The sequence below is a fragment of the Zophobas morio genome, unplaced genomic scaffold, assembly GCF_036711695.1.
Source record: "Zophobas morio isolate AGI-343-1 ecotype UQ-CSIRO unplaced genomic scaffold, CSIRO_AGI_Zmor_V1 ptg000006l, whole genome shotgun sequence".
In the NCBI taxonomy this organism is placed as follows: Eukaryota; Metazoa; Arthropoda; class Insecta; order Coleoptera; family Tenebrionidae; genus Zophobas; species Zophobas morio.
The window spans coordinates 11,957,882-11,984,922 of NW_026972111.1; the positions used below are offsets into that span (position 1 = coordinate 11,957,882).

Sequence of the window (27,041 nt, forward strand, 5' to 3'; positions counted from 1 at the left end):
ATTTTTTAAAGTTTTTTTTTATCTAATCTTTAGTGTTAACTTTAGAGATTATTTACAAATTACTTTCAATTAGTTACATGAGACGATCATTTATAATCGTTTTATCTCTAGTGTTTTTTATGATTTGTCGATTTTACAAATAAACTTACTGTAGTTTTAGCACACCTAGATCCATACATCTTCAGTTCAAGGTGGGTACTTAAAAATTTGTGCACTGTTTTAGCAAAATTGTGATTTTTTTATCGTTGTTTGCGGCTCATTCAGTTACGTAATGCTATCACTCTCTCTGTCAAAACAAACCGAATGATAAGCACATCAAACACTGCTCATTTCATCCTATTATTTACCAAGATTACTAACCGCCTCTCAAAACCAACAAATCCAATCGAAGAAGCGCTTATTGAAAAACAATCCCGAACTATGGACGTATCACGTTCCGATAACCCTTTTTTAAATCAGACCAGTTGCTGATCCACTTTCAAAACAAAATGAATTTAAAACTGTCATGTGTTGTTTTATTTGCAATTCAGATATCGTATCTCCAAACGAAAGGTAAAAATACCTGCATCAGGAAACATCCTGGCAGGACATGACGACACTCATGACCTACTGAGTGTTATCAAATCACGGTGCTTCAGTAGTGTTGATTGTTATCTAATCATGTATTTAATCTCAAGTGTCATGAAGCATGATTGAAGAAAGATCGACGAACATGTGAGTTTTATTAATGCAAGTGATCATGTTTTCCGCAGAACTGCCCAGCGAGATGAAACAACTCCTCACGGACGTCACTCCGAACTTCGACGAGAATCTGAAACGTGTAAGTGGACATATTTTAGGGGCTTTACCGGAAAATAATCGGTTTAATTTAGGCTTTTAGGAACGAGGCTGTTAGATTGCAACGCAAACAGAACACAAACCGCTACGTTCATCAGCTGGACGACGTTCTCTTATCTGTAGATGATACCAAAATGTATATATTTATATTCCACGCTTTAGAACAACTTTATGATAGGTCGTGATTTTCGCCGGTGATTGTTAGCAGATGATTTTGAAATTTATTCTTTCGTAAATTATTAACTTTCAAATGGAACTGGGGACGTCATTCAATTTTAAATGAGTTAAGATCCTGTTTGAAACTTTTGATTCTGAAAATTCAATTTTATCAGAAAAAAGTGGGACTTAATATGAAGTTGTAACACATTATCAAGTACACGGGTAAAGTAAACGAAAGCGGTTTTGTTTTATGTGTTTACGTAATTATTGTGTAACAAATTTCTATTAGTGCCATTAGCTCTAACATTTTAATAACACATATTATACCCTATAGATATAGGGTTCATTGAATGTTCTGAAACGGTTAATTATCTTTGTTATTTTCAAAGCGAGTTTTTACAAATTGCATGTATAATGCTACAAAATAAACAATTTATTGATGATGGTTTCACTCTTTTCAGATTAAACCGGAAATGACCGTAAATTAAATTAAAAATAAGGCAAACCTCTTTGTGTAAACAGAACAGGCATAAGTTAAACTTAGTCACTGTTCGTATTTATGAATGCAGTTTTTTTCTGTAACCTAAAATGAAAAAAAATTACAAGCTGTTCCAAAACAGTAAGTTAGGGTAATTTACGGCTAAACTGGAAGTACAGAAAGGTCATGAGCAAATTTTGATTATATTAACAGTGCTTGTTTCCTGAATGACAGCTAAGAGACTAATTTTGTGTTTTCTGGACCTTTAATGGCCCATAGAATCCAAAAAGGCACGTTTGCGCTTATCTACCGTCTCAGTAAATGTATTAACCCATTATTATGAAGTTTTAGGTTTGTGTTGAGATTATTATGACAGCCGTAAAACGTTAACCAATTTATTTCTGCAAAATTGTATTCTTAAAATGCTACTAAATAAATCTCACATAAAATTTTGAAATACCATGCTACTTTAACTCTGGCTTAATAGTAAGTACTACTTTATTTTTAACATCAAGTATATGGATTATCTATACTTACCCGTAAATAGAAATAAAATAATTAAATTTTATCAATTATTATCATTTATCTAAAATTACATAATATATGGAATTTTTTAGAAAATCTCATTTTTAGGAGTTTTTAAAAATTTTGCTCTGTGGTCGCTAGACTGTATGGAAACGGGTAAATATCTTGAGAACCAATTGCACAAGTCACCTGAAATTAGGTGTCGGGGTACAAGAAGTTGTGCTCTAATTATTCGTCAAAAATTTTTTTGCTTCATTTGTTTTTGAGATGCAAAGCCTACTTGATTTGTTTTTAAATGGGACTACCATATAATTTTATGAATATGTTTTTGAATAGAACTTTCTTTCTGATTGAAATAGCAAAAATGAGAATTTCTGGGCGAATGCTAGTAGTTTCGTTACGTACGCGTTGCTGTTTTAACTTTTTGTTGTGAAAAGATGACTAAGTATATTAAGAAAGAAAAGGCATAACGTAAACCCCACCCACCCGCCCTATCTCTATTGTGACGATTTTTTTTTACCCGTCGTAAGTCGTGGGGCGGAGCTTAATTGCAAAATTCTTGTTTTTCTACGAGAAATTGCTAGGTGAAACATGTTCTTGAGTAATTGTGTTGCTTAAAGCAAACTATACCTATGTATTAAGTAAAAAAAAAAGCCAAAAGATAATCCATTCGTCTCGATCTCAATCTGGCTTTAATTTTTAGTTAAAATATAGTATTCCTTGAACAACACGATACTCAAAAACATGTCTTACGTGGTAATTTATTGTAGAGACATACGGATTTTGCGATTAAGCTCCGCCCTCTTGGCTCAGGACGAATAAAAAAATATCATCACAATTTAGACAGGGCGGGTGGGCGGGGCTTATAGTTCCTTTTCGTCGGTTCCCTTCGATTTTCTTGGAATTAAAGACCGACAACCTGTCTCATATGCTTCTTCAATTTCTAGATTTCTGTCGGAATTGTCTTTGTCAGCCATTAGATATAACTACGTATAGAATCTTTTGATATTTTTGATAAGGATTATAAATTTTATGTTCATAAAATCTTACAATGAAATTGATAATCACAAAATTATTAAAAATTGAGTTTGTTTTCGATTTTTAACACCTTTCTAACAAAGAAATGCAAGGGATTTTAGGCAACGGAAACCATTTCGTACTTTGAAAGTGTTCTTGTCAAAGTGTCAAATTAATTTAATCTGAATTTTTTATGATGTGGTTTTAAAAACTTCACACTTTACATGGTTGTGAAGTGAATAACAAAGTCTTAAAAATTGAAATATCTCGATTGCGTCTCGAGTTTTCAAATTTTTGTCGATTTCGTTGAAATTGATAATCCCACCCATTCGTCTCGATATCCATCTGGCTTTAATTTTTACTTAATATACATAGTATTCCTTGAACAACACGACACGATCAAAAATATGTCGTACGTGGTAATTTCTTGTTGAGAAATACACAATTTTTGTGCGAGATTCGATTTAAACAAAAAAAAAAAAATTATAAAATTTTAGCTACTATACTCTTTTTCACATAACATGGGTGACATATGGTTGTTTTCGTTACACGTATAGTGTACAGTAGAACCTCGATTATCCGAATTAATTGGGAAAAAGGTGTGTTCGGATTAACGATTTGTTGAAAACAAACTTCAAGAAATAAACCTTAATTTTATTAAACAAAATTAAAGAATTTTTAAGCAACAATGGATAATAGATACATTTAAAAAAAAATATTACTCCGTGACCATAAACACGCTTTCTTTTTGGAATTAACACGCCGGGATCTATACCGTGAATTTTTTCAGAATTTTTAGATGAATTTTTCAAAAATGAAATTTTTCATTATGTATTACCTCCATTATACAAATTTCGACCCATTTTCGACGATTTTCGAAATTTAACTAAATACATTTTCTTGTAGATTTTGGGCCTCAGAAGTCACTTCTGGCTTCATTCCTTCGATAACTTAAACCATTTTTCCAGATTCGTCCAGTTGAAATATTGCAATTTTTAAAAATTTCACACGGAATTTTCCGCAAATATTGCTCAGTTACCATTAACATGCTATATTTTTGGAATCAGCACGTCGGGATATATATCCTTGAATTTTTTCAGAATCTTTAGGAAACTTTTTCAAAAATGAAATTTTCCTCATGCAAATTTCAACGCGTTTTCGACGATTTTCGAAATTTAACTAAATACTTTTTCTTGTAGATTTCGGGCCTCATTTCTTCGATAACTCCAACCTTTTTTCCAGAATTAGTTAATTAATTCAGTGCATCGAACTATCGCAATTTTTAAAAATTTCAAAATATTCCATACAACATATGCAGAAAAATCTTGGGTCATTTTTGCAAATAGGTGCGTGTTTCCAAGTTCAGCTTGGATTGCAGAGTTTTGTTCGGAAGGAAGAAGCATCGACTTCAAATAGCCTCTGTTCGGATTACTGAATGTTCGGATAAAAAAAATCATCATAATTGAGACAGGGTGGGTGGGTGGGGGGTATATTTTGACTTTTTTTTCTTAATATACGTAGTCATCTTTTCACAACAAGGATTTAAAACAAATAGCTACCTACATTAGGAAAAAAGGCACAATATAAGCCCCGCCCACCCGCCCTATCTCAATCGTGATGATTTTTTTTACTCGTCGTAAGTTGTGAGGCGGGGCATATTTGCAAAATCCTTGTTTTCGTACTAGAAATTGCTATGTGAAACATGTTCTTCTTATTTTGCCTTCTTTTTCTTAATATACATAGCCATCTTTTCACAACAAAAATTTAAGTGATTTGTACAATTGGTTCTCAAGATATTTAACCGTTTCCATACAATTTCTTAAATATTTCTCCTTTACCCCTGTGACTGTTTTCGTCTCATCGGTGCTTTCTCGTAAAATTGTATTGTGTCGAGTTCTCAAGATATGTATAATATAATAGATATATATAGATTACGTCAATTCCATAATTAATGTTCCTATGTTGGACAGTAAAATTAGAAAAAATATATAACTTAAATTTTATCTTGGTGAAATATTTCATGAATAGTGGATTTTCTTTTTACCGACTCAAAATAATTGCTGCAGTTTCAACGTTCTTGTAATTACTGATCCTAAAGGTAAAATAAATAATTGCTTAATATCATACTACGGGATTTAAAAATACGCCCCAGGCTCCTATAATCAACGGAGCTCTCTAACAATCAACAAAATCTCTAAATTTTTTTTATAAAAAGTAATTAACAGAAAACAAGAAAAATGGAGTAAAATATGTTTTGTCTACCATAGAAAATATTCGTTTAACATTTTTTCTCGTTTTAATTAATAAAATAATAACAAGAAGAAATGTAAGATTATATTCACGTTTTTTTATATAAATAGGACACATTTACTTCATTAAAATTTGTTCTCATATTTTTTATCCAATAGTGAAAACGGATCGCTGATAGATTTCGGAAGATCCAGGTAGCCGGCTTAAGCTTTATCTCACATATTGTACCAACAGAGCAATAAAAACCACGGTCAAAAACAGGCATAGATTTTTGAAGATTTGATACAATTTTCGTCTTATAACATTGCCGCCAATTTGAAAGATCGAGTTGAAAATGTAACAAATACAAACTTTCAAAAATCTGTGGCTGTTTTTGATCGTGTTTTTATTGCTCTTTCGACCTAATACTTCCCCGAAATTTTGAAAGACACCTTCGAGGATTACACAAGCTCAGCTAAAATTTATGTTATCGATTTTCTCAGAGACGGCACACGCAATTTCTCGGAAATTCGACAAACACAGTAATGTTATGATAGGTGTTTCAGTGTACATATTAAAATCAATACATCTTCCCTCTTCACAAAGTTGACGAGACTTGATCCAACAAAGAATTTTTAGTATCCCTAAAGACTAAGTATTTCTGCAACAAATCTTCAAATAAAATAGTAGGGGAGAACAAATTGAATCTCTATCACTAAGGCCCGCTCAATAAATTTAACTCTGCGATCGGATTCTATAAATCAAATTCTACAGATCAAATTTTACTGAATTAATAAAAATCGTCCCCGATTTGATGAAAAAAAACTTTCATTTGAAATCAAGGTTTGTTTATTTCCATAATCAAAAGCATAGAGATATTATATGTATATCATAAGGTGCCACCATTACCGTTGAAACTTTTTTTACATTTTTGTTTTGCGTACTTTAGTTTTATGCACTTCTATAAACCGTTCGTCCGTTCTGATTTTGTATATCTCTGTTGTTATAAAAAATAGGGTTATCCTCGTCATCTTTAATACCGGTCAAAGTATAGTACTAAAAGCAAAAAATGTTTTTATAATGATCATTTTCTTTGATATATACCTGATCGAATGACAGGTAAAATGGTCCCTCAAAAACCAAACAAGTTACAATTTCGTCGCAAACTGGCCTGGTATATGATCCAGGATAAGTAAAATATCTTTCATCATTTTTTGACATGAAGTCGCTAAGAATTATTTCTTCTTTGAGAGGAACTGGGTCATTATTCATTTTATGACGAATTTCTGGAATACTACGGAGTAAATTGTCGAAAATAGGATTTGACTGATCAGTTATCTGCAAAAACCAATGTTAGACCCAAGTACTTAACAATATTACATACATTATAAAAGGTAGAAAGTGCAACAAATCCGTCTTCGTGAGGAATCGCAGACACAGGGTCCCCATATTTCGAGGCATAGAAAACCGAAGTAACTTCTAAAGGGAAACTTTTAAAAAGTTGCATTTTATCTGTTCTTACGCAATTTACCTTCTATTATCTATTGTATGCTGAGATAGCCAATGAAACTCAAGTCGCAAAAATGAATAACTTCCATTTAAACCCCCTTCTAAAATTTCTGCCTTTGTTGACAAGTCATCTAAATATACCTCCACTGCAATAACAGAAAGGTAAAAGATAATTTCTGACTAAAGTGCTTGACTCCAACCTATGTAGTCTTCGCTCCTGATGTTGGCTTTCAATTTCTCGCCAAATTTTTCGTCAAATTGTAAAGGTTCATTTTTTGCAAGTGTTGTATTCTCAACGATTATGTTTATTGGGGATTGTCTTTTTCCGTTTAAACAATGTTGTGCAGGCCACATACCTAATCATATTTCGTGTTTTTTATGTATCTATACAACCAAATTTGTCTTACTCTGGTCAAAATAATCCCACTTGGGCGTATTTTCTAAAAACGTATTGTATTTCCAATAAACAATATTGAAAAAGTGTGCTTACCTGTCGACGACTCAGCGTTTAAAAAAGTGGTAGGAACATTTTGGAATGTGTTTTCGTAACGGGACGAAAATATTTGGAAATGATAAAAGAATGACAATATACAAAAATATTTAAACAAGAAAATAAGAGTTCGATATTCACCCAAAGTAATGTTACTTACAGACAAGAATAAAGCCGAAATTGCTCATTTCTGAATTCGTAAACACGTATACAATTTGGTGAAAAGTATACTTATTTAAAAGTCTTTTAGGTCTATGATGAAATAAATGAACATTTGAAGTATATTTCTATATATATTTACTTGCATACATATATATGTGTATATAGGTAGATAATAATGCCACCGTACTATATTTATCTATTTACGTTATCAAAAACAATGTATGGCATACACAGATCTTGATAAAACGTAGGTAATTTACAATAATTACTCACTGCATACCAAACTATTCGATTAAAAGGTAGCCATAGTTATAGTTCTAACTATTAAGAACATGGAAAGTAAAAAAATGTTGAAGAAAAAAATGTACTAACCGAACTCATTTGCCGCTTAATAATAAGGTAATAATGATCAACTAAAAAACAGAAAAATAGGAAAAAAGAAAAAAATTGTAATTCTTGAAACAAACTCGAATACGAGAAATAATGCAAATATTTGAATGGAATACTCTGATAAGTTAATTTAAATTATTTTGGATATGTGTGACGTACATCAAGATCTGTTAAAATGTTTATAAGCTACTTGGAATTAATTTGAATATCGAAGAAGTACAATTTTCAGTACTGTAGTTTTCCTATAAATAATTACAGTCTGTTGTAACTTCTTTTCTTTTGTTTTGAGTGTCCACATTTTACTCTAATTTCTACGGTATCATTTTATTTACCATATCGAAAGCTACTTTGAGGTCCACAAACAATTCTTATTAAACTTTTCTTAGGTTTTATAATTCAGTTTTTTCTTAAATTCCGATTCAAAGTTTTCATCTTTTTCCAATTTCTCGAAATATTTTAGCACTGGATATTTTTAAAAATGTGTCCTACAATATTTTCTGGTGAGACAAATAAAGGTACGTGCTTTATTGTGGTAAAAATAAAATTTAGTCATAAAATACAGAGTGTTTATAAAACATTTTTAAATTGTTACAGTTTTCAAATATCAATACTTCAGTTTTTTCAAATAGAACACTGTAACACTTTGTATTTTTTACTGCATCTTATTCTATTCTTCGTTCTCTTTCCATTTTGTTAAGTATTATTGTCAACATTTAAAGTTGGCAATTATTGCGATCTTTTGCCCTTTTTTACTGCAACAAGATCAAAATGTTATTGTTAAATTGTTGCGATCCAAAATCCAAAAATGGTTATAAACCCTAGGTCGAGGATAATCAGAAATTTCTAAAAATATGTAGGATATTTTATTAAAAAAAAAAAAAACTAAATTGTGTGCAATCCCCAAAAACAATACCGAGTGTCTGGAAAATGGCGGATTATAATTTAGTACGTTGTGTATGGGTATTATTTTTTTTAGGACAATTACCATAACAGCAGTAGTCATTAATTATACATTATTATTAATGAAACAAGCTGTTATTTTTCACTAGTAAATAAACCAAAAAAAACAAAATCAGTCTTATCTTAGCAAGTACACGTCCCGCCCAATCGCCCTCTGTTCTTTTAAAGGGTATATCATTTACAAAAATCAGTCTTATTTTTTCAAGTATTAGGACCACCCACCCACCTTTTATTTTCTAAGAGGGTATATCATTTGTCAAAATCAGTCTTTATTTAGCAAATACTAGCCCCACCCACCCGCCCTTTATTTTCATAGAGGGTATGCCATTTGCCAAAATCAGTCGCATCTTAGAAAGTACTAGCTCCGCCCACCCGTCTTATATTTTCTTAGAGGGTATATCATTTGCAATAATCAGTCTTATCTTTATAAGTACTAGCCCCACCCGTCCTTTATTTTCTTAGAGGTTCTGTTTTTTGCCAAAATCAGTTGTATCTTATAAATTATAAGCAAAAACCAAACGAATAAAAGAAAAATCCATTAAAGTATTTAACCAACTAAGAGGTCGTTCAAAATTGCTGCCTTGTGCGTATAAGTAAGCTTGTAATGTTTCCAATTTTTGATCATTTTTTAGAAAAGTTAGTTATCAATACTTCCTAAGATAAAACTGATTCTGGCAAATGACACCCTGTAAGAAAAGAGAGAGTGAGTAGGCGGAGCTACTACTTGATAAGATAAAACTGATTTTAGCAAATGACATACCTCTAAGAAAACAGAGGGCGGGTGGGCGGGGTTAGTACTTGCTAAGTAAAGACTGATTTTGGCAAATAACATACCCTCTAATAAAAGAGAGGGTGGGTGGGCGGGGCTAGTATCTGCTAAGATATAACTGACTTTGGCAAATGACACCCTCTACGAAAAGAGAGGGGGGTGGGCGGGCTCGTACCTGTTAAGACTGATTTTGACAAATGACAAATCCTCTAAGAAATTTAATTAAATATTATAAGAAAAGACACCAAGGCTTGAAAGCACTTTCACATTTTTTAAACATGGTCATGGGCGAGAGAAATATTAACTAAAAGTTTATTACTAGTTATTGTGATAATGAATGTGTTGTTTAGTTGTTAAACGTAGCAAAAGAACCAATTTTAAAATCATTATAATTCCACCAAAATGTGACAAGGGACTTTTTTTGCTATTTTTCCCCGACTCACCAGTTGATTGTTAAAAGCGAAGCCGAGAGTTAATCCGCCATTCTCCAGACATCCCGTACAGTTTAATATAGTCGAAAACAATTTTAGTGTATCCTACTCAAAAAACGTTAAAACATTAGGCTGTGACTTTTTTTATTTCTAATAATTAAATAATAAATAGTGAGGACCGCGTGTTTAGTGACTTACCCTGTTTATACTTAAATAAATATCTAATAGGTGCAATTCTGAATCAAAGTTGTTAAATTTAAAGGGTGTTAAATTGCAAATTTCCATAGTAACGAGTTAAATTCGTAAATCTGATTGGCTGTTTATTTTTTAACAACCTTTAAATTTTAACAGGTTTGATTCAGAATTGGGCCTATTATCTAGTAAAAAAATCTTCAAGATTTTGCATTAAATTTGGTTTTTATGTTTAAGATTTTAATTTTTTTATCAGTTACATACATGTGCGGAATTGGACATAAAGGGAGACTTTGGAAACAAAAGATGTGAAGAATATAAGGCGTAGTTTAGTTAGTTTAACCTCAAATTGTGTCAATGATAGTCAGATTTATATAATCAATAATGATTAAACTACACCCTACGTTTTTTACATATTTTATTTCTAAAGTCTCATTTTAAGTCAAATTTAAAAAATCATGCGGTATAATCAACAATCAGTAATACAAATTTTCTAGTTGTTCCTCTCTTTTGAATAACAAATATAAAAATATTTCTCTATTGGCTTTTTTATTAGATATTCCGGAACTATCGAACCGACTTGATTTAAGTTGAGGTACGAAAAATTCATGACGTCATCTTAAAATATTGTTTAAAATACCACGTGATCAGAAATGATTGAGTAGTTGGTAGTACGTACTTTTTAAACAAAAATGTGAACTTTTCTTGCGTTTATGTTGGCATAACGGACAGATATATCAGTCGTGACATGCGATAAATTTAGGTTATGTTTAGGATACATTTTGCAAATTAAAAATGTCAACAGTCTCTCAATCTTGACAACTGACAACGGGAAATTATAGAAAACATTATGGTACCAACTTCAACTAAAAATCCAGGATTGCCAACAGACTTAGTCATTTCTGATCAAGCGATATTTAGGTAATCAAGCTGTACAGTTACATATACTGTTTTCATCTACTCGTATATCGTCTATAAGCATCTGGTTTCTTTCTACAACTGAATCGATTTACTAATTCAGTAATCTACCAATTGCTCTAAAAATTTTCTTTCTCAGTTCTTCTTAGTAAAATTACTTACAAATTATTTAAACTTGTTAACCTCAAAAGTTTCAGATGCAGAATGTCTTCACGACCATATACGCCATCAAACTTTTTTTAAATGACACCCTATACTTCTTATAGATTTTTGTAGACTTTGTTTTTCTAAATTCATCATTAATGCATCATACTTTAATCACTCATACTCCGCCACTGCCTTTGATTCGAACGCATTATGTTACGAAAACATTCCCTGTTCACTCATTTAAAGTTGATTTGGACTGCGTTTCTCCACCTAATTGATAGGGAACGTATTAACAATTGCTTCAAAAATATGAATGTATTGATACAGGACAAGTTTATGTCTGTAGTTCTAATAAATTTTCCTATTGGAAAATGTTCCGATCAACATTATTTCAGCAAGGGTACATAAAATATGTCAAAATTGTCAATCCCCACAGATGCAATGTGGTACTAAACAATAAAAAATATAGATGATAGTAGTAACAGTGTAAAAAGAAAAAGGTTCATGACACAATCGAACCTGCGCGATTTTTGCGTTAGAAATCTGAAGTCGCACACTGTAAGCAATGACTGACGAACAATCTTGTGGGAGCTCGGATAATAATATAAAACGTTGTTATGCAGTCTCGGTTTTTGCGAAAATTTGGATTTCTCAGGGAAAGCCTCAAGCGGATTCATAGACCACAAGTACAGGAAAGTATTATTTTATAAAATTTAAGTACCACTTACGTCATCATGTTGTTGGTGAGATACAATCGGTTTGGTAGTTGTGGCGGCAGACAGACAGAAAAAAATAAAAATTTGGGTCATTAGTAAATTTTAACCGTTTTAAACTTAAACGACCTGATCTGACCTGACCTGTTTTAACACTTTTGACAATGTGGTGCATGAGATTTCGATGAAATAGAAATACAAAAATTTTATGATGACGATATTAACTTTTAATAACAAGAACTTTATTAATTTTGGTACGTACAGCGTAACACTTAAACCAATAATATTGTGTTCCCAAAATTTCAGAAAATGGGATAAACTATTGTTAATATAATTAATCAATAAAATTCATTGATTTATTGATTATTTTTTAAGACAGCCTATAAAGCTCCCAAAAAATAACAATAGGTATATTACTAAAACACGAAAAACGTAGCACCAGGTTATCTTTTATAATGTCTGGGCTGATCGTAGATCTATTTTCCAATAACTCACTTTAAATTTTAAAGGAACTTTAATTTTATTATGAAACTGGCCTAAGTGAAGATTGGTGGTTTATTAATGAAATTTCAAAAGTATTCATTCTAGAGGATTGTAAACTCGTAAAATTTTATTCTGTTTATATACAGGGTGAGTCCCTAAACGCGCGTTCCGCGATACCATCTTAATTATTAGAAACAGAAAAAAAAATTAAAGGCTAAAATTGTTCCATCCTTGGATGACCATACCCTAAAATTATTCTCAACTATTCTGTTCTTAAGGCGTAACATACCATTTTACTAATAGTAACCTTTATCAGACTTTATTTTTGAAAAATCGAGGCGACGTTGCCACGTCATTCCAATTTTCTTAATATTTTTTTCAGTCTAAATTGAAATTTTGTTTAATAAATGACCGTCAAATGAACATAAGGAAAAGAAAGTGAAATTCGCCATATTGCAAAATTAAAATAATAGTACATATTTTAAACAAATAAAAATTCTTAATGTACTCAAAACTGTCCCCTTCCATTATCAAAACCATATTTTTTTCGAGCAGCTAAATACTGTTTTCTCTTATCTGCCCTAGTTTAAAATAGGAAGAGCAGTTTTATGCGCTTACTTTAATCTCGTTTAAAAAGCTACACTCTTCCATTCACGAACACATTAACCCAGATGATGAACATCCGTCCATTCTAGTGAATTACGCAACTTAAAGTTCCCGTGGATCCCCGACTTTCGCATCCTGGATATGTCATGTGACCTGCCCATGTCCTGCCTAGACCTCAGTCTGAATCTCGGCAACTTACGAATCGAAGGCGAATACGAAGCCAACAACACAACCCTCAGAAGATGGTTGCCAGTATCTCATGTAGGTCGTATAGTGTAAGTTATAGATCTGGTCAAACTGGGCCATAAATTCTTATTTGTTGTTGATGATCTGCGCCTGATTGGCCCAGAAGCTGAATCTCTCCGGAGAGATTTATTTTTAATGGAATTCGCTAATCGAGCGTCTATTTTTGCAGGATCGGCTTCAACAATGTCAGGGCTAACGGTAAAATTGGACTCGTACTCAAACAAGATTCCTTCGTTCCGCAGAACTACGACATTAAATATGAACCGACTGACGTGGTGGTGAGGGTGAGGAGTTTTAATAATTGATCGGAGGCAAGAGATATCGGTTTGGTTTCAGGTTAGCTATCACGTGGATGCTGATAACAAGGTGGAAAATGAAATTACCAATTCAGATATAGGTAAGTGTTATCCGCCCACCGGCGTTTAAAAAAATAAAAGGATGGAAGAGCGTCCTAAGTAAATAATTTTATTAAAAAGTCTATTTTTGCGTGTTTACTTTGATTCGGTATACTGCTATTGTTAGATAAGTTGTGTAAACATCTGCTTCCGAGGTTTAATTGGGTAAAAAAATTTATGGCGAAAGAACGAAAAATATTTTCACTGTGGATATAGTCGATGTACTGACTTAATAAATGCCATTATCTGGGATACCGAGAGAGTATATTACATGCGAGCTATGCAATAAATATGTCGCCGTGAATTTAACTCTACGACAGATCAGGTTGGGAAAATGTTAAATTCCGGAGCAAAAATATTTTCCTCGTATATAGGAACTGACTTGATACACGTTATGACAAGATGGACTGAGGAAACGTTGTTATAAGCAATTTACTCGAACTTAGGGTTCCGCTGAACGTGTAATTAAGGCTCAGATTGTATGCAAAATGCATATTCCTTAAAATGTAGCATATTCGGAAAAAACGATGTTTTCTGGCCATATAACTTCCTTTTTTAAACAATGGGCTTAAAAAAATGCACATTTTGCATATTTACCGATTAAGTGCATATTTATGCATACTTATTTTTGTAGACCAAGACAGACCAATTCAGTAGAATTTTTACCTGGAAAAACAAGTAATGAAGACTTAAAATTTAAAATTATCTGAAATCTCCGTTATTTAACTCTTCCGGTAGCATCCTTCTAGTAATTATTCTTTTTGTCATTTACCCGTTTCATTCAGTTCCGGATGAGAGTACACTAGGACAAAACTACGTCGACAAAGTGTTTCAAAAATTCATGTGGACGTTATCTCGCAAATTTATTGATTAGAACTTTGACTAGTGAAAAATGTAGCACTTCATATTTGATAAGCACAAATGCTTTGGAAAAGACAAATAATAATACCATTAGAAGGTTTATTCATGAAGATTTAACGAACTTTTTTCTTTCGGAACCCATTCCATTTGAAAAAATCATATTAGTGTTATCAGATGCTGATACATCCATGTGCAAAGCGTCATCCAACCTAAAAGTATTTTTTCCTCGCTTAATCCATATTACATGCTTAGCTCATGGTATAAATAAAGTGGCTGAGGAAATTGGAAATTTATTTCCAATAATAAACGATTTAGTCAGTAATATTAAAAAAATTATAAATAACCGAATTTATGGCGAGTTTTCTCATTTGAAAATGTTGCAATCAACATTAATTCAGCAAGAACGGGTATGTCAATTCCGACACGTGCAGTGTTAAGACTTAAGATTTGATCATTAAAAAAATAGAGTGAACCATTTGTGGCGGCACAATAATATGTTGATAAGCGGAGAAAGATAAGCGGCCTCGTGGTCTAGTGGTCAGGACACCTACCTGGAAAGGGGGGTGGATGGGGTTCGATTCCCACCAAGGCAGCAACATTTTTCTTCGCTTACTTTCACATTCTTGATTTAATTAATGAAAAATACAGATGATAAGAGTCACAGTTAAAGATAAAAAGAAGCCACCCAGCCAGTCTATTCTGGTTCGTTTATTTTGTTTTCATGGCAATATTACTTACGTTTAAAAAAAAAGGCCATTGATTTCAAGGGTGTCAGGTATTCGTATGAGAAGATGAGTTATAAAAGATACACCCAAGGGTGAAAAATTTAACTACAACTCATGGTAAGTAATTTAGGTTAGGGTGTCGTTCATTTCTCTAGGCGTTTCAAAAGACTTGCGATAGATTATATATTGCTCTATGTGTTCTTCTGACAAATAGTTCCACTTTGATCTTAAAATGTCTTTAAACCTTCACACTTTAAGTACCGCACCATATTTATTAGTTTTTCATTCTGGACCGCGGCTTTTTCGGATGAATAGAAAAATAAAAACACTTGCTCCCAATGTTTTTTTGATCAAAAAATTCAATTTTAATGTCAAATTTGAGTTTTCGGAACTGTCCAATTTAGTGGACGGCGGTCTGTGGTAGCAAAATTTATATTTTAAAACCGACGTCCAGTTAACTAGATGTGGTTTTTTCGATAAATTTCGAAGTCTTTTGGGTCAATTATGTGATTATTTACCAGTATATCCGAAAGTAAAGGCACACCATACTGCACAGATGGCATTTTCTCATTTTGTTACAGAAATCTGACCATATACAAGTGGGTATGGGAAGCATCTGTATCGCCATCTACGCAAAATACATATTTTTTTTACAAAAATCTGCAAACATTGAATTATACTTTTGAACTTGTAGAAAATCATGGAACAATCCCCTAGACCGTTCCTTCAGAATGAAATACAAATTTGCGTCCACTATAATGGATGCGGTCTGTGAGTCAAAACCACTGTGTCCAATAAACTGGACGGCGGTACTTAAAATGTTAAAAATGATATTTGTATTTACTTTCTAATTATTATCGCTATAAGTAGCAGAAATTAAACCAAAATATTTTGACACATTAATTCGTCGGTAAATAAGTAAGAACCTTGTTGCTTTAAAGGATGAATTGTTTTAATGAACTACATATTTAATAAACAGTTAAAGAATTAGTTAATAATAATAATTTAATAGTAATTTGCACAGCTAAAGAATTAATTATTATAGTAATAATTTAATAGTAATTTGCTAGAATACGATCCACAACGTCATTTTTTAATGTTGATATGTCATATAATTTTTATCGGAATTTTAAACTGTCAATTAAATTCACATTAAAAGATTACAGAATTACGAAGTTAATTCTTCAACTTTGAACAGGAATTTTTTTAACTATTTTTTTTAGAATTCTTCAGAGCCTTCTGAAGAAGGTTACATCGAACTTTTTGTCATTTTGGATCACTAGATATACAGTCACTCACAACACACACACAAATAAATTTTTATTTAATTCCGCGCGTAAGCTAAGGAAACATTCTAACTGAGTCCAACGGGCGACTGTTTACTTTGATTTTTTCTTGACACTTCATGACCCCCAAAGGATGCAAAAATAGGTCGTCCGTTTGTTATAAATAAATAACATACTAAAAATCTGTCTTGACTTTGTTTATTATTATTGTTATATTTAGACACATAATACGAGCTCAATATCCACATCCACAGATGTCAGGTCCGGGGATCAATGCCAGCTTTTTTACTGATTAAATCAAGAACGGTTCATCTTATTTTCCCGAAAATTTCAATTTCACAATAAAATACTGCTATTATTAGTATTACATTCCACCTATTCAAATTGATATAAGTGGCTTGCTAAAATGTCGATGACGTCATAGCAAAATTTTGTTAGAAAAAACTCACTTGAAACATACACATAATATACTTCTTTAAGTTAAATTTCATAATTTTTCGAACCTGTATTTGTTCGAATGTACTTCAAGGGAGAGGGAAGTTCTGTTTACTTAACTTTTGAGCAATTTTTGGTTTTCGGTCCGTTTTAATTCTTCCAACGGAAAACCAATTTGTTTCCACAAAAAAATGTTAGTTTTCCAACTAATATGTTTAAATTCAAAATTTTGTTGATCAAAAAACCAGTAAATGATACTCCTAATTTTTAGTGAAAATCCCGTAGTATAAAATGTTTTTTACAATCAACTATTTGTTTCGTCGGCTAAATTTATTACAAAATTATTTTATTTAGTCCGTTATGTGTATGCACAACTTAATTGTTTATAATTATTTTAATGCTACCAGTTCTTATAGCTTTTACAGATAACGTTAGGGCAAAAGTGGATAAAAATTAAAACTTCGAATTTTGCGGCACAATCAATCAGTACACAATATAATATTTGATGCACATCTGCACCTGTTATGCGTTATCTGGTCTGCAGCAGAGCAGATATACTTATTAATTTGGATCTTAGAACTAGTCTTTGCATAATATTCTTTATACGTAATTCTAATAGTTTACTCGTTGAGTAAGTCCCGCTCAGTATACTTAAATACTTAGCGTAAGCTAATTGATATTTCGTTGCTCCTAGAGTATCAAAAGGTGAGTCTTCCATTTTCGTCTGCCTTCTGTTCTTTCAAACAAGTGGTTAGGGAGAATGTGTAGATGATAAAACGCTCACCGTTATTACAAGCACTAATTATTTAATGACGTCACCTCAGCTTTTGCTGAGTAAACCCTATTTAAAGTTTACAAAATAACATCTTATTTCTATACCCGTTTATCAATTTCCCCTTATTTCCTCAATATTTTCAATAGCTTTTGCTAAATAATTAGCCTATTCATCAATTTAAACCAATTAATAATAAATGCATTCTCCAAAAATAAATATTAAAAAATTAATGAAATTCAAAAGGTTCTTCAAAGCGAATAAAATAGAATAAAAACGAAATATAGAGATCTGAAATAAAAACCAGTTACGGGCCTGCTACACATCTAAAATGGAAGACGAGAAAATCGAAAACGATTTATTTATGTAAATTGAATAATATTACATTTAACTTAGTTAATTTTTGAATTAACCCACTAATTGCATTGGATAAATTTTATGATTACGTAATAAATTGTATGGAAAATAAATACGCCTAATATTCTACATTGAAAAGAGAAAAAATTTTATGGCTACCAGAAGGGTTGACGTTAAGACCTGTTTGGATTTTATTTTTCACTAGCATGTAGGTGCTTCCTCATTTATTATCAAATAACAAATAATAACTTTAATCATAGTAATTGGATCATCTGGAACTGTCTTCGTCTAAGTGATAAAAAATTAATAGGTACTATGAGATTTCAATGTCCAGTAACTAAAATTTTTAGGTCTTATAACAAGACAAACATTTGAAATTGAAAGCTCCTTGCTCAGACCTCTGTGCAAGTACAATAATTTCAAAATTTGAAAATTTGATTCTAGTTGCAACTGTTTTACAAAATTGGTATTATTTCATTGTATATAGTACTTCCACCAAGGTTAAATGGCAGCAATATTATTTTTAACCACTAGGAATAGGGTCGTTGATAGCGGCATAAATCACTCGCACGTGTTGAAAATTTGAAAGCCAACAGATACGGCTTCAGATTTAAGGTACATATTTAAATATACGTATGTGAAACTGATAAAAAAATTGAAATTGTTTTAAAATGTTACAAATCTAATACAATAATAAACAAAATTCCCAAATAGACAAGAAAAATCGTCACAAACGCTCCCTTTGTTTCTCGATTATTCTGTTTCCATCAAAATTTCCGAGCAGAGTTCGCCGAAAGCTTTATTAGTGCGGTTATGACTTAATTGCTACTTAAGTTGCGGTAATTTTTATGAGTGGGTTGCAATAAATCCGCCTGCTTGGGAAAACATTCTCCTGCTGAGAGAGTACCAAATAAAAGTTATTTCAATACGGCACGTGGCCTACCTAACTGTCTATGTAAACTACCATTGCTTGTATTTACTGAAAATAACTTCATTGTACTTAAAAAAATCCTGCTTATATTTCATGTTACTTTGATCTACCCTATATATAAAAAATGAAGTTACAGGAATGTATGTTTCGGAATAGCATACATGCTTGTTGAAGAAACTCACTCAAGGTGAAAATACATGTACTGAATAACGAAATAGCGAAGGTATACCATCCTGTTTCTCTTTACCTAATTGTGAATTTCATGACAGATAAAAGCGAATTTTCCGAGATTAAGTAAAATTAAGACATAAAATATGTCGCGTTAAAAATACTTTATGGAAATTTCAGCCATGAAAAGTTTATTGTCGCCAGAGTAACAAGGCCCACGTCGTTATTCTTTCGACATAACCAAAAATAAAAGCGCGTTGTTTTTAGAAAATTGCCACGGTTACATGTTTTGTGTCAGGAAAATTTTATTGTAGTTTAGAAAGAAGCTGAAAGCCTTCAAACAGCACTTTAGTAGATTTATTTCATGTTTTTTTAACATTTATTAACGTTTAACTTATTCAAACAGCGGACGCGTCTTTTAGGGCAGTTAGACTCACCCTTTTTCATTTGATTATTGTCGTTTTGTCACACATTAACAGAAGAAATATATCAAGTGTTTTGTAAAAAAGCTCTAATTTTCTGTTTTAACGAAGGGCTACACGTTTTAATTAATTTACCTATGTTTAATTAAATTTGATTAAAAAGGTCGAATCCTTGCTGTCCATAATCGGATATGTTTCCATCCGGCGACACTGCGACTTTGTCATATTTATATCCCCTTTCACAAGGGTAAGCCCGCGCCTGGTTTTATTGCACCGCTACCAACTAGTAAAATCGAAACAACATTTTAAAAAACGTCACGTTGCATGTTCGCCTAAATTACGACTGCAGATCCGAATGTCGGCCTGAAAACATTAACACGGGAACGTAATTGAAAAAAAGCGAAGCCGGTCCTGTCTGTTTTATTGCCTCTATGTGGGTCTGTGATCCCTTTACCAAAGTACTCGGGTTCTTCTACTCCGTGGGGGAAAATAATTTGTTTAAAAGCATCACAAAATAATCCTGTAAGTGTATAAGCCATTGATCGATCCAATGAATATTAAAGGACTTTTCAAACAACGGACAGGCCCGTAATAAAGTTTTATTAGTTCATGATTTGTGAGGAAAGTGATGGATTTTGTTTTCAGAGGCGACGCTGGGCAAGACCGTGTGGGTGCAACTAACCGAAACATTGTCAAACCTGTTGCATAAACAGCTTGGAGAAGTTGTGGTGGAGTTTTCTGTGACGGAGCTTTTGATGGATCGAGATGAGGAGTACAGGTGAGCAGGAATTATGAAAATTTAGAATAAGTTGTTTTTGTTTAATTTTACGAAGCGTCTAAATTTGGATAAGGCTTAATGGTGAAGGAAAGTACGGAACATAAAGGAAGTAATAAACTGTTGAGAATTCTGTTAACTAAGAGCAGGTTAGAGTTGACACGTGTAACATAAAATTTCTGTCACACTTGGTGAATAATAAAAGGGCCGCGAGCGTTTTATGTTGAAACATTAAATTTTATTGAGAGCCAATTTAAAATCTGTGTCCAGATGTATAAACCGTTTAGCTTGATTTGAGTGCATTTTCCTGCTATTGTTAATTTCAATAGAATAATATACTTAGTAGAAATAATATCTGTGGACATGCGAATAATCAATCCTGATATGATATACCTAGTAATTATTGTGTATCAGGACCAAAGCATGTAATAACTGAATCCTGCGAAGTGCTCGCTAATGCGAGTTATCCAAACTAACAATGATGGTTCGTGACGTCAGTGAAGTCCAAAATGGTTACGCAATTTTTTTCTTTATTATTTCTTCTTACTTCATCTAAATATGATTTTTTTTTCAACATTTTATGAGCTTACACAATATGAGGTACACTAATATATTTAGTATCGTTATTATTTCAATACGAAGATCTTGCTGTTAACGTGGAAAATTCAAAGCCTATTGTCTGTATCCATAACGGAAGTTCGTTCTCTAAAATTCTGCATATAAGCGTAAATTTTCATCTTATTAAGTTTTTTGTACAAATCCTCTCATTGTTTAATGGTTGCAAAGTAAAATAAAAGGTAATAACTACCGAGTTTCAATAATTAATAGTTTTACGCAAAACAATACCGTCGTTAGGAACTTCCCAAAAAACTTAATTCTTGTTGAATACTTAATTAAGATGCATAATAAAGCACTTTGCCTTTATGCGAAATCCTTGAACGAAGCTTTAATTGAAGACCCAGAAACAAAGTCGTGCGATTCTAAATACTAGCAACGCAGACGTGACTAATAACGGAACCGATTGAAAAGGAATCATGAGAAATGAACGATAATTACGGTATTAAAAATGTTATAGCATTACGAGTATTCAGTAAAGGGGGTTGCAGCTTTGCTGCAACTCTGAGCTGGGTGGGTTTGTACGTAAATTTACACTTATTTTAACTGCCATTATTGAACTTTTTTTAATTTGACGTATTTCTGCGTTTATTTGCATATTTTTTTCATTAGTTGGAAGTAGAAAGAATTTGTGTTTTTCTCTCTGTAAATGCTTACAAACGGATAAACCTCATACAAATTTTCAACACACTGTTTTTGTATATTAAAATTTTATATTGCACTATGTTTAACAATATTTACAAAATAAGTTCAACTATGTTTCCAGATTTCCGTTTCAATATTTTTGCGTTTAATCAATGATGATATCAAATTACTAAAAATAATGAAAATAAGTTCCAAATTGATAATAAAGAGTGGAATAATACAATCAAAATGTAGTAAGAGCAAGTAACAGCAAGTATGTTTTTTCATCTTATATGGTTTTAAAGAAAAAAAAAAGTTCAAAATAAGCTATTACCGGAGGACGACAAGGATAAAATGATGGGCGCAATTCAAAAATTGTGAACGTCAATAAAAATTTGCAATTTTTTCAAAATTGTTGAATACTGAAATTGTCTTTAAAACACCCAATTTTTAAATGTTTGCGCTAACGACCGTTTTACTAAATGAACGATAAAAATACAGTAACACATACCTGATCGATTGGCTCGTACAAAGAGTACTTCAAAGGTAACTAATTTATTCTTCACACATCCACATTAAGTGAAACGACACACTTTGTCCTCCTCCATCATTGTAGCTAAAATCTGTAAAGAAAACAGAATGAAATATACTTGTATGGAAACTTATAGTGTAACTATTTGATGGAAGAGGGCTATGATACATATAAATTAATTTTTGATTTAGAGATGAGATATTAGTTAATTTTTGACTCTTGATATTAACACGCGGTAATCCGAGACCTCAGTTCTACGGATGCAAAGGAACATACATTTAAAACCGAACATGTAATGATTTTTCAGAAATTTTTAACATTTCGGTCTTCATTTTTGTTTTTTTTTTAATTGTACAACAGCATGGTTTCTTTCTAGATAATCCAATATACTTAATATGACGTATCTTGTTTGATCACTAAATCGTTGCATTGTTTAGAATTAAGTAGAGTAGTAAGACGTTAAATTAACCAAAGAGTCTGTGACAAATAATCCTGATGACAAATTTAAAAATTGACAAAATTTCTACGACATACTCAAAACTTGGTAATTCTTTGCCTCACACAAAGTGCATAAGATAGAAAGACAAAAACTTTTACATGCGATATTTCCACCACTATAGAGTGGGAACTAAATAAACGATTCAATTCGCTCAAATGAAATACGTTGAGCATACGTATTTATTGTTACCAATTTTTTTTTGGTAAAATTGCTTATACTTCTAAAGCGAGGTAAATGCAAATTTTAATATGTTCAAATGTGGATCTGTAACAAGGTTATATGTCAATCGGTTACAAAATTAAGGGGATGTTGCCAATTGAAGTGCGACACACTGCACGTTTGAAATAACGTGTAGTTCACAAACATTTTTTGTTGAAACTGAGACATTCATTAGAAAAATATGGTGATCAAGGATAAGAAAAAAAAAGCAAGACAACCCAAAACCGAGAGGTTAGGAATTTAGTAACCAAAGAAAATCGGCCCATTCAACCAGTGGTAATGATAATATATAAATTAATCCAAGTTTGGAACTCGTATCTATAAAACTCGAAGATTTACAAACTCCAACAGGAGCATGTTTAAAAATGTCTTATATCAGAAGCGATAAAATAGTTACTAAAAAGTAGGTGTAAAAATCCAAACGCTAAACAATAGTTATTTACGTGGCAAGCTTAGTAAATTAGCCTTTACGGGCGAGCCGGAATGTTTGCAGGGCGAGCGACGTAGGAGCAATCAATTTTTTGGAGGGACAGAGCAAATATTTTTTGTGTTAAAACTTATCATGCTTATCATAACTGTAAACTATCTGCAAGATTTCAAAGCATACGGTTTTGTAGATTCCAAATTAAATTTCAAAATGTTGTTTCCTTATTTTGATTTTTTTCCAAAAATCTGGAGGTTTCGGGTAAAATCTCAATTCGGAGTCATAAACTACATGTGTAAGACTGTTATTTGATACAATTTAAAACCCAATTATTATGTACAATTTTGAAGTGACGTCATCACATTAGTGGTGGGGGTGATTAGACAAATTTTGGTTATCGTTTTACCATCTACATGATATACCTATAATAAATAGAAAATTTGACAACAATCGGCCCAGTACTTTCGGAGATTATTTGTCTAATAAAAATCCGGAACGGTAGACAGACGGACAGACGGAGAGATGGACAGACGGACGGACAGACAGACAGACAGACGGAAACGGGAGACCTATTTCTTCGTCGAGAAAATGCAAAAGTAGAGAGTCGGCCAACGGACTCGATTACAATACTTCCGTTGCTTACGATCGATAGGTAATAATATCACTTTATTTGTTTGGACAAATACTTTTGGCACATAAACCGCAATTTTACTTTCCTAAGGTATAAAAATATTACAATAGCGTCCATCCGGAAATGATGTCTTCTCCACGTTTCATGGTCCCTAGGGAAGGTAAATTTTAAGTACATATACTCGTACTGTTAGGAAAATCGTGTAGACAGTAAAACGTTGACTAAAATTTGTTTAATCATTCCCGCCAATAATTTGTTTACGTTACCTCCAAATTTTGCTTAGTAAATGCCATTTAAATGTAATAAAATAACATATTCCTGCACGTATAGTTTATGAATCTGCCTTGATTTTATTTATTATTATTATAATTTTTATTGTTTAATATATCTAGTAGTAAAACTGTTCCACTTTTTCTGGACTGTGAGAGTCACATAAAGAGTTTCTTTACTTAAATTATAATGGTTATCATAAAAAATAAAATTCGCAAAATCAAATTATATATTTTTACTTCCCGAACGTAAGTGAAGTATTGCAGTAGGGTCCTCGAACGAATGGGTACTTTCATGTTTTCTTGACGTTTGAGTACCATAAAAGTGGTCTCCTATTCCCGTCTGTCTGTCGTCTGTCGTCTGCGTCGACTTTTATTAACAGATAATCTCCGAAATTACCAGACCGATTGTGTTCAAATTTTGTATGTATTGTTACGAAATAAACCTATACACCTCCCGGTACGACGCCTATGGGTTCTTGTATGTACGGCGATCATAACTCATTGTCGGTGCCTGTAGCCGGAAAAGAGCCTAGAAGCGAATGTCGCGCCAGCTGTTCGAGAACAAGCCTAGAAGCGGGGACGAAGACCTTCGAGAGGGACCGCGCGGCTGTTTAAATGGGAACCACCGTCGGGAACAGTCTGTATAGTCCAGACAACGAGGACTGAATTCAGTTAACAAGTCGAGTCCAACGAGTGGAGTGAGTGAGTGTCGAGAAAACCCAGTGAATGTTGCGCCGGAAATATTTTGTACATAATCGCTCTGTAATTAGTCGTGTAAATCCGAGTTACTAAGAAATAAATTGCTGAGTTTTATGCACGTCGATTTTTAATATCCGTAACAGTATTTTAGGAGTATTGTGTAGAATAATTTGTCTCATCATCTCAATCACCCCCATCAATAATTTGATAATGTCATCTCAACATTTTGTTTATTACAAGCCGTACAAATTTTATAAAATAAATTTCTGTACTTGTAGTTTACGTCAGGCGTTCGATCTCTGATACATTCAGTTTTTCCTTACACCTGTACTTTAGCAATCCATACACATCTCTGCTTTAAATTATAAGGGTTATTTTAATTTTATAATTAAAAAGTTGAAATATTTGAGTTGTACTTGTATCGTTTTTTTTTATTAAGAAAATCTCGTCTTTTTTTAATTACAAAATAACAAGAAATACTTCTTTACATTAAAAAATAGGCAATTTATCAAGACAAGCAGGCATAATCGCAAATAATTATGACAATCGGCCATCTCCGCTTGCTGTTCTAATTTTATGCATAATGTAGTCCTATAAACACACATAATTAATATATAGTTATTTATTCTCTAGAAGGTAAAATCAAAATTTACTCACGAATGAAAAGTTTGCCTAAAAAAATTAAAATTAAATTTCATGAGTGCGTAAATTTTCGTTTACCTTCGACTGGAATAAAAAATTTTATACTTCTAGCTTTTTTTTTAATATTTAAAAATAATAAAATTCCTCAACCTTTCAATGCAGTATTTGGCTGTGGATTTTACATAGCAACTACCTATTGTTTATTAATTTCCACGTCAAGCTTTTATAAAAACGCGTCTTCGTTTACAATGGATAAGGTAATTGTACCACAAAAATTAGCATTAGAAGCTTCAAAAGCAACATTCAGTTTACTTTCCAATTAATTGGAAATTTCGTGAGTCAGCGAATATTAGAGTAAATATTCGCATTTCTAATTCCACTTCGGTTTTCATAGTTATAGAAATGACTGAACTATGGGTAAAAATTGGTGCAAATTTATTTCGACAGAACTTCCCTCGCTTCTTTGAAAAATTGTAAAATTATATTTTGCTATGTTTGTTTTAAGATAACCTCTGTAAAATAAAAACCGGTGGCACAAACAAAATTCTCGCAGCCCCTGCACCAACCAACGGCCTAACAGCAGTAATAAACACAAGCTTTTTCCGATGTATAAACAAGAACTTCAAATTGCTTGTTTATACATCCGAAGAATGTCACGTAGAAATTTGTTTTGATTTGAATGGGGACTAAAATTACTGACTCAGCCACGTCGAACAGAATGTTCTGAATATTATGATTATAATTTTTATTCTATAAAGACGGGCGTATTCTCATCTTTTCAAGAAAGTGGGGTGACTCGTTCTTAATTTGATCAATAAAAATTTTGTTATGACGCCATAAACATGAATAATTCACAATGCGTGAGAAAAAGAGAGAAAAAAAACCGAAAGGCCTAACTTGGAATTGAACGCGGGACCTTCCGTCCGCGTTCCCAACACTCACCCGATACGCCACTTCACACACATTTGCGAAAATTTGGACAGTTAGGGAAAAAATTCTAAGCGGATTCGTACACCCCACGTACAGGAGTATATTGTCATATAAGAGTTAAATCAAATAAACAAAGAATTCTTTGAAATGACGTCATCAAATTGTTGGTGAGGATGATATTTCTAATACATATACATACAAAATTTGACAACAATCGGTCCAGCAGTTTTGGAGATTACATGTTTAATAAAAACAGATACAGACACCAGACAGACAGGCAGGCAGACAGACAGACGGACAGACGGAAAAGGGAGACCTATTTTTTCGTACTGTAGGGGGGCCATGAAACGTCAAGAAAATATAAAAGTGGCCATTTGTCCGATGGACTCGATTAGTATACTACCTTAACTTACGCTTGGGAAGTAAAAATGACCTACGAGTGGTTAAAATTACATCTTACCACCATAAAAATTGTAGGTGGAAGAGAAAAATAATTATGAGTATAAAATAATTTAAATTATTACTGTAATTGCATGTGTACGAGTTTTGTACATATGACTGGTTTA

General features: G+C 32.4%; 2 protein-coding genes across 15 annotated transcripts in view; one reads left to right on the plus strand and one right to left on the minus strand.

Moving 5' to 3' along the window:
- Positions 1-27,041, plus strand: part of LOC135123628 (uncharacterized) — a 257,338-nt gene that overhangs the window by 133,914 nt on the left and 96,383 nt on the right. For 9 of the 11 annotated variants that reach the window (XM_064048459.1, XM_064048457.1, XM_064048452.1 and 6 more), the window contains 6 exons: positions 753-820; positions 873-973; positions 13,105-13,290; positions 13,431-13,545; positions 13,598-13,658; positions 20,259-20,391. In XM_064048459.1, the coding sequence (XP_063904529.1) occupies positions 753-820; positions 873-973; positions 13,105-13,290; positions 13,431-13,545; positions 13,598-13,658; positions 20,259-20,391 (664 nt within the window). Of the gene's footprint in view, positions 1-110; positions 192-441; positions 553-752; positions 821-872; positions 974-13,104; positions 13,291-13,430; positions 13,546-13,597; positions 13,659-20,258; positions 20,392-27,041 lie in introns of those variants that run through there. The other 2 variants (XM_064048462.1, XM_064048456.1) reach the window with 2 other exon arrangements.
- The window catches only part of LOC135123626 (bombesin receptor subtype-3-like), a 294,643-nt gene that overhangs the window by 63,900 nt on the left and 203,702 nt on the right, over positions 1-27,041 (minus strand). For 2 of the 4 annotated variants that reach the window (XM_064048447.1, XM_064048446.1), the window contains one exon: positions 22,139-22,250. The exons of 1 other annotated variant lie outside the window; for it this stretch is intronic. The gene's annotated coding sequence lies outside the window, so the exon portion shown is untranslated. Of the gene's footprint in view, positions 1-149; positions 202-22,138; positions 22,251-27,041 lie in introns of those variants that run through there. One more of the 4 variants, XM_064048449.1, reaches the window with a different exon arrangement.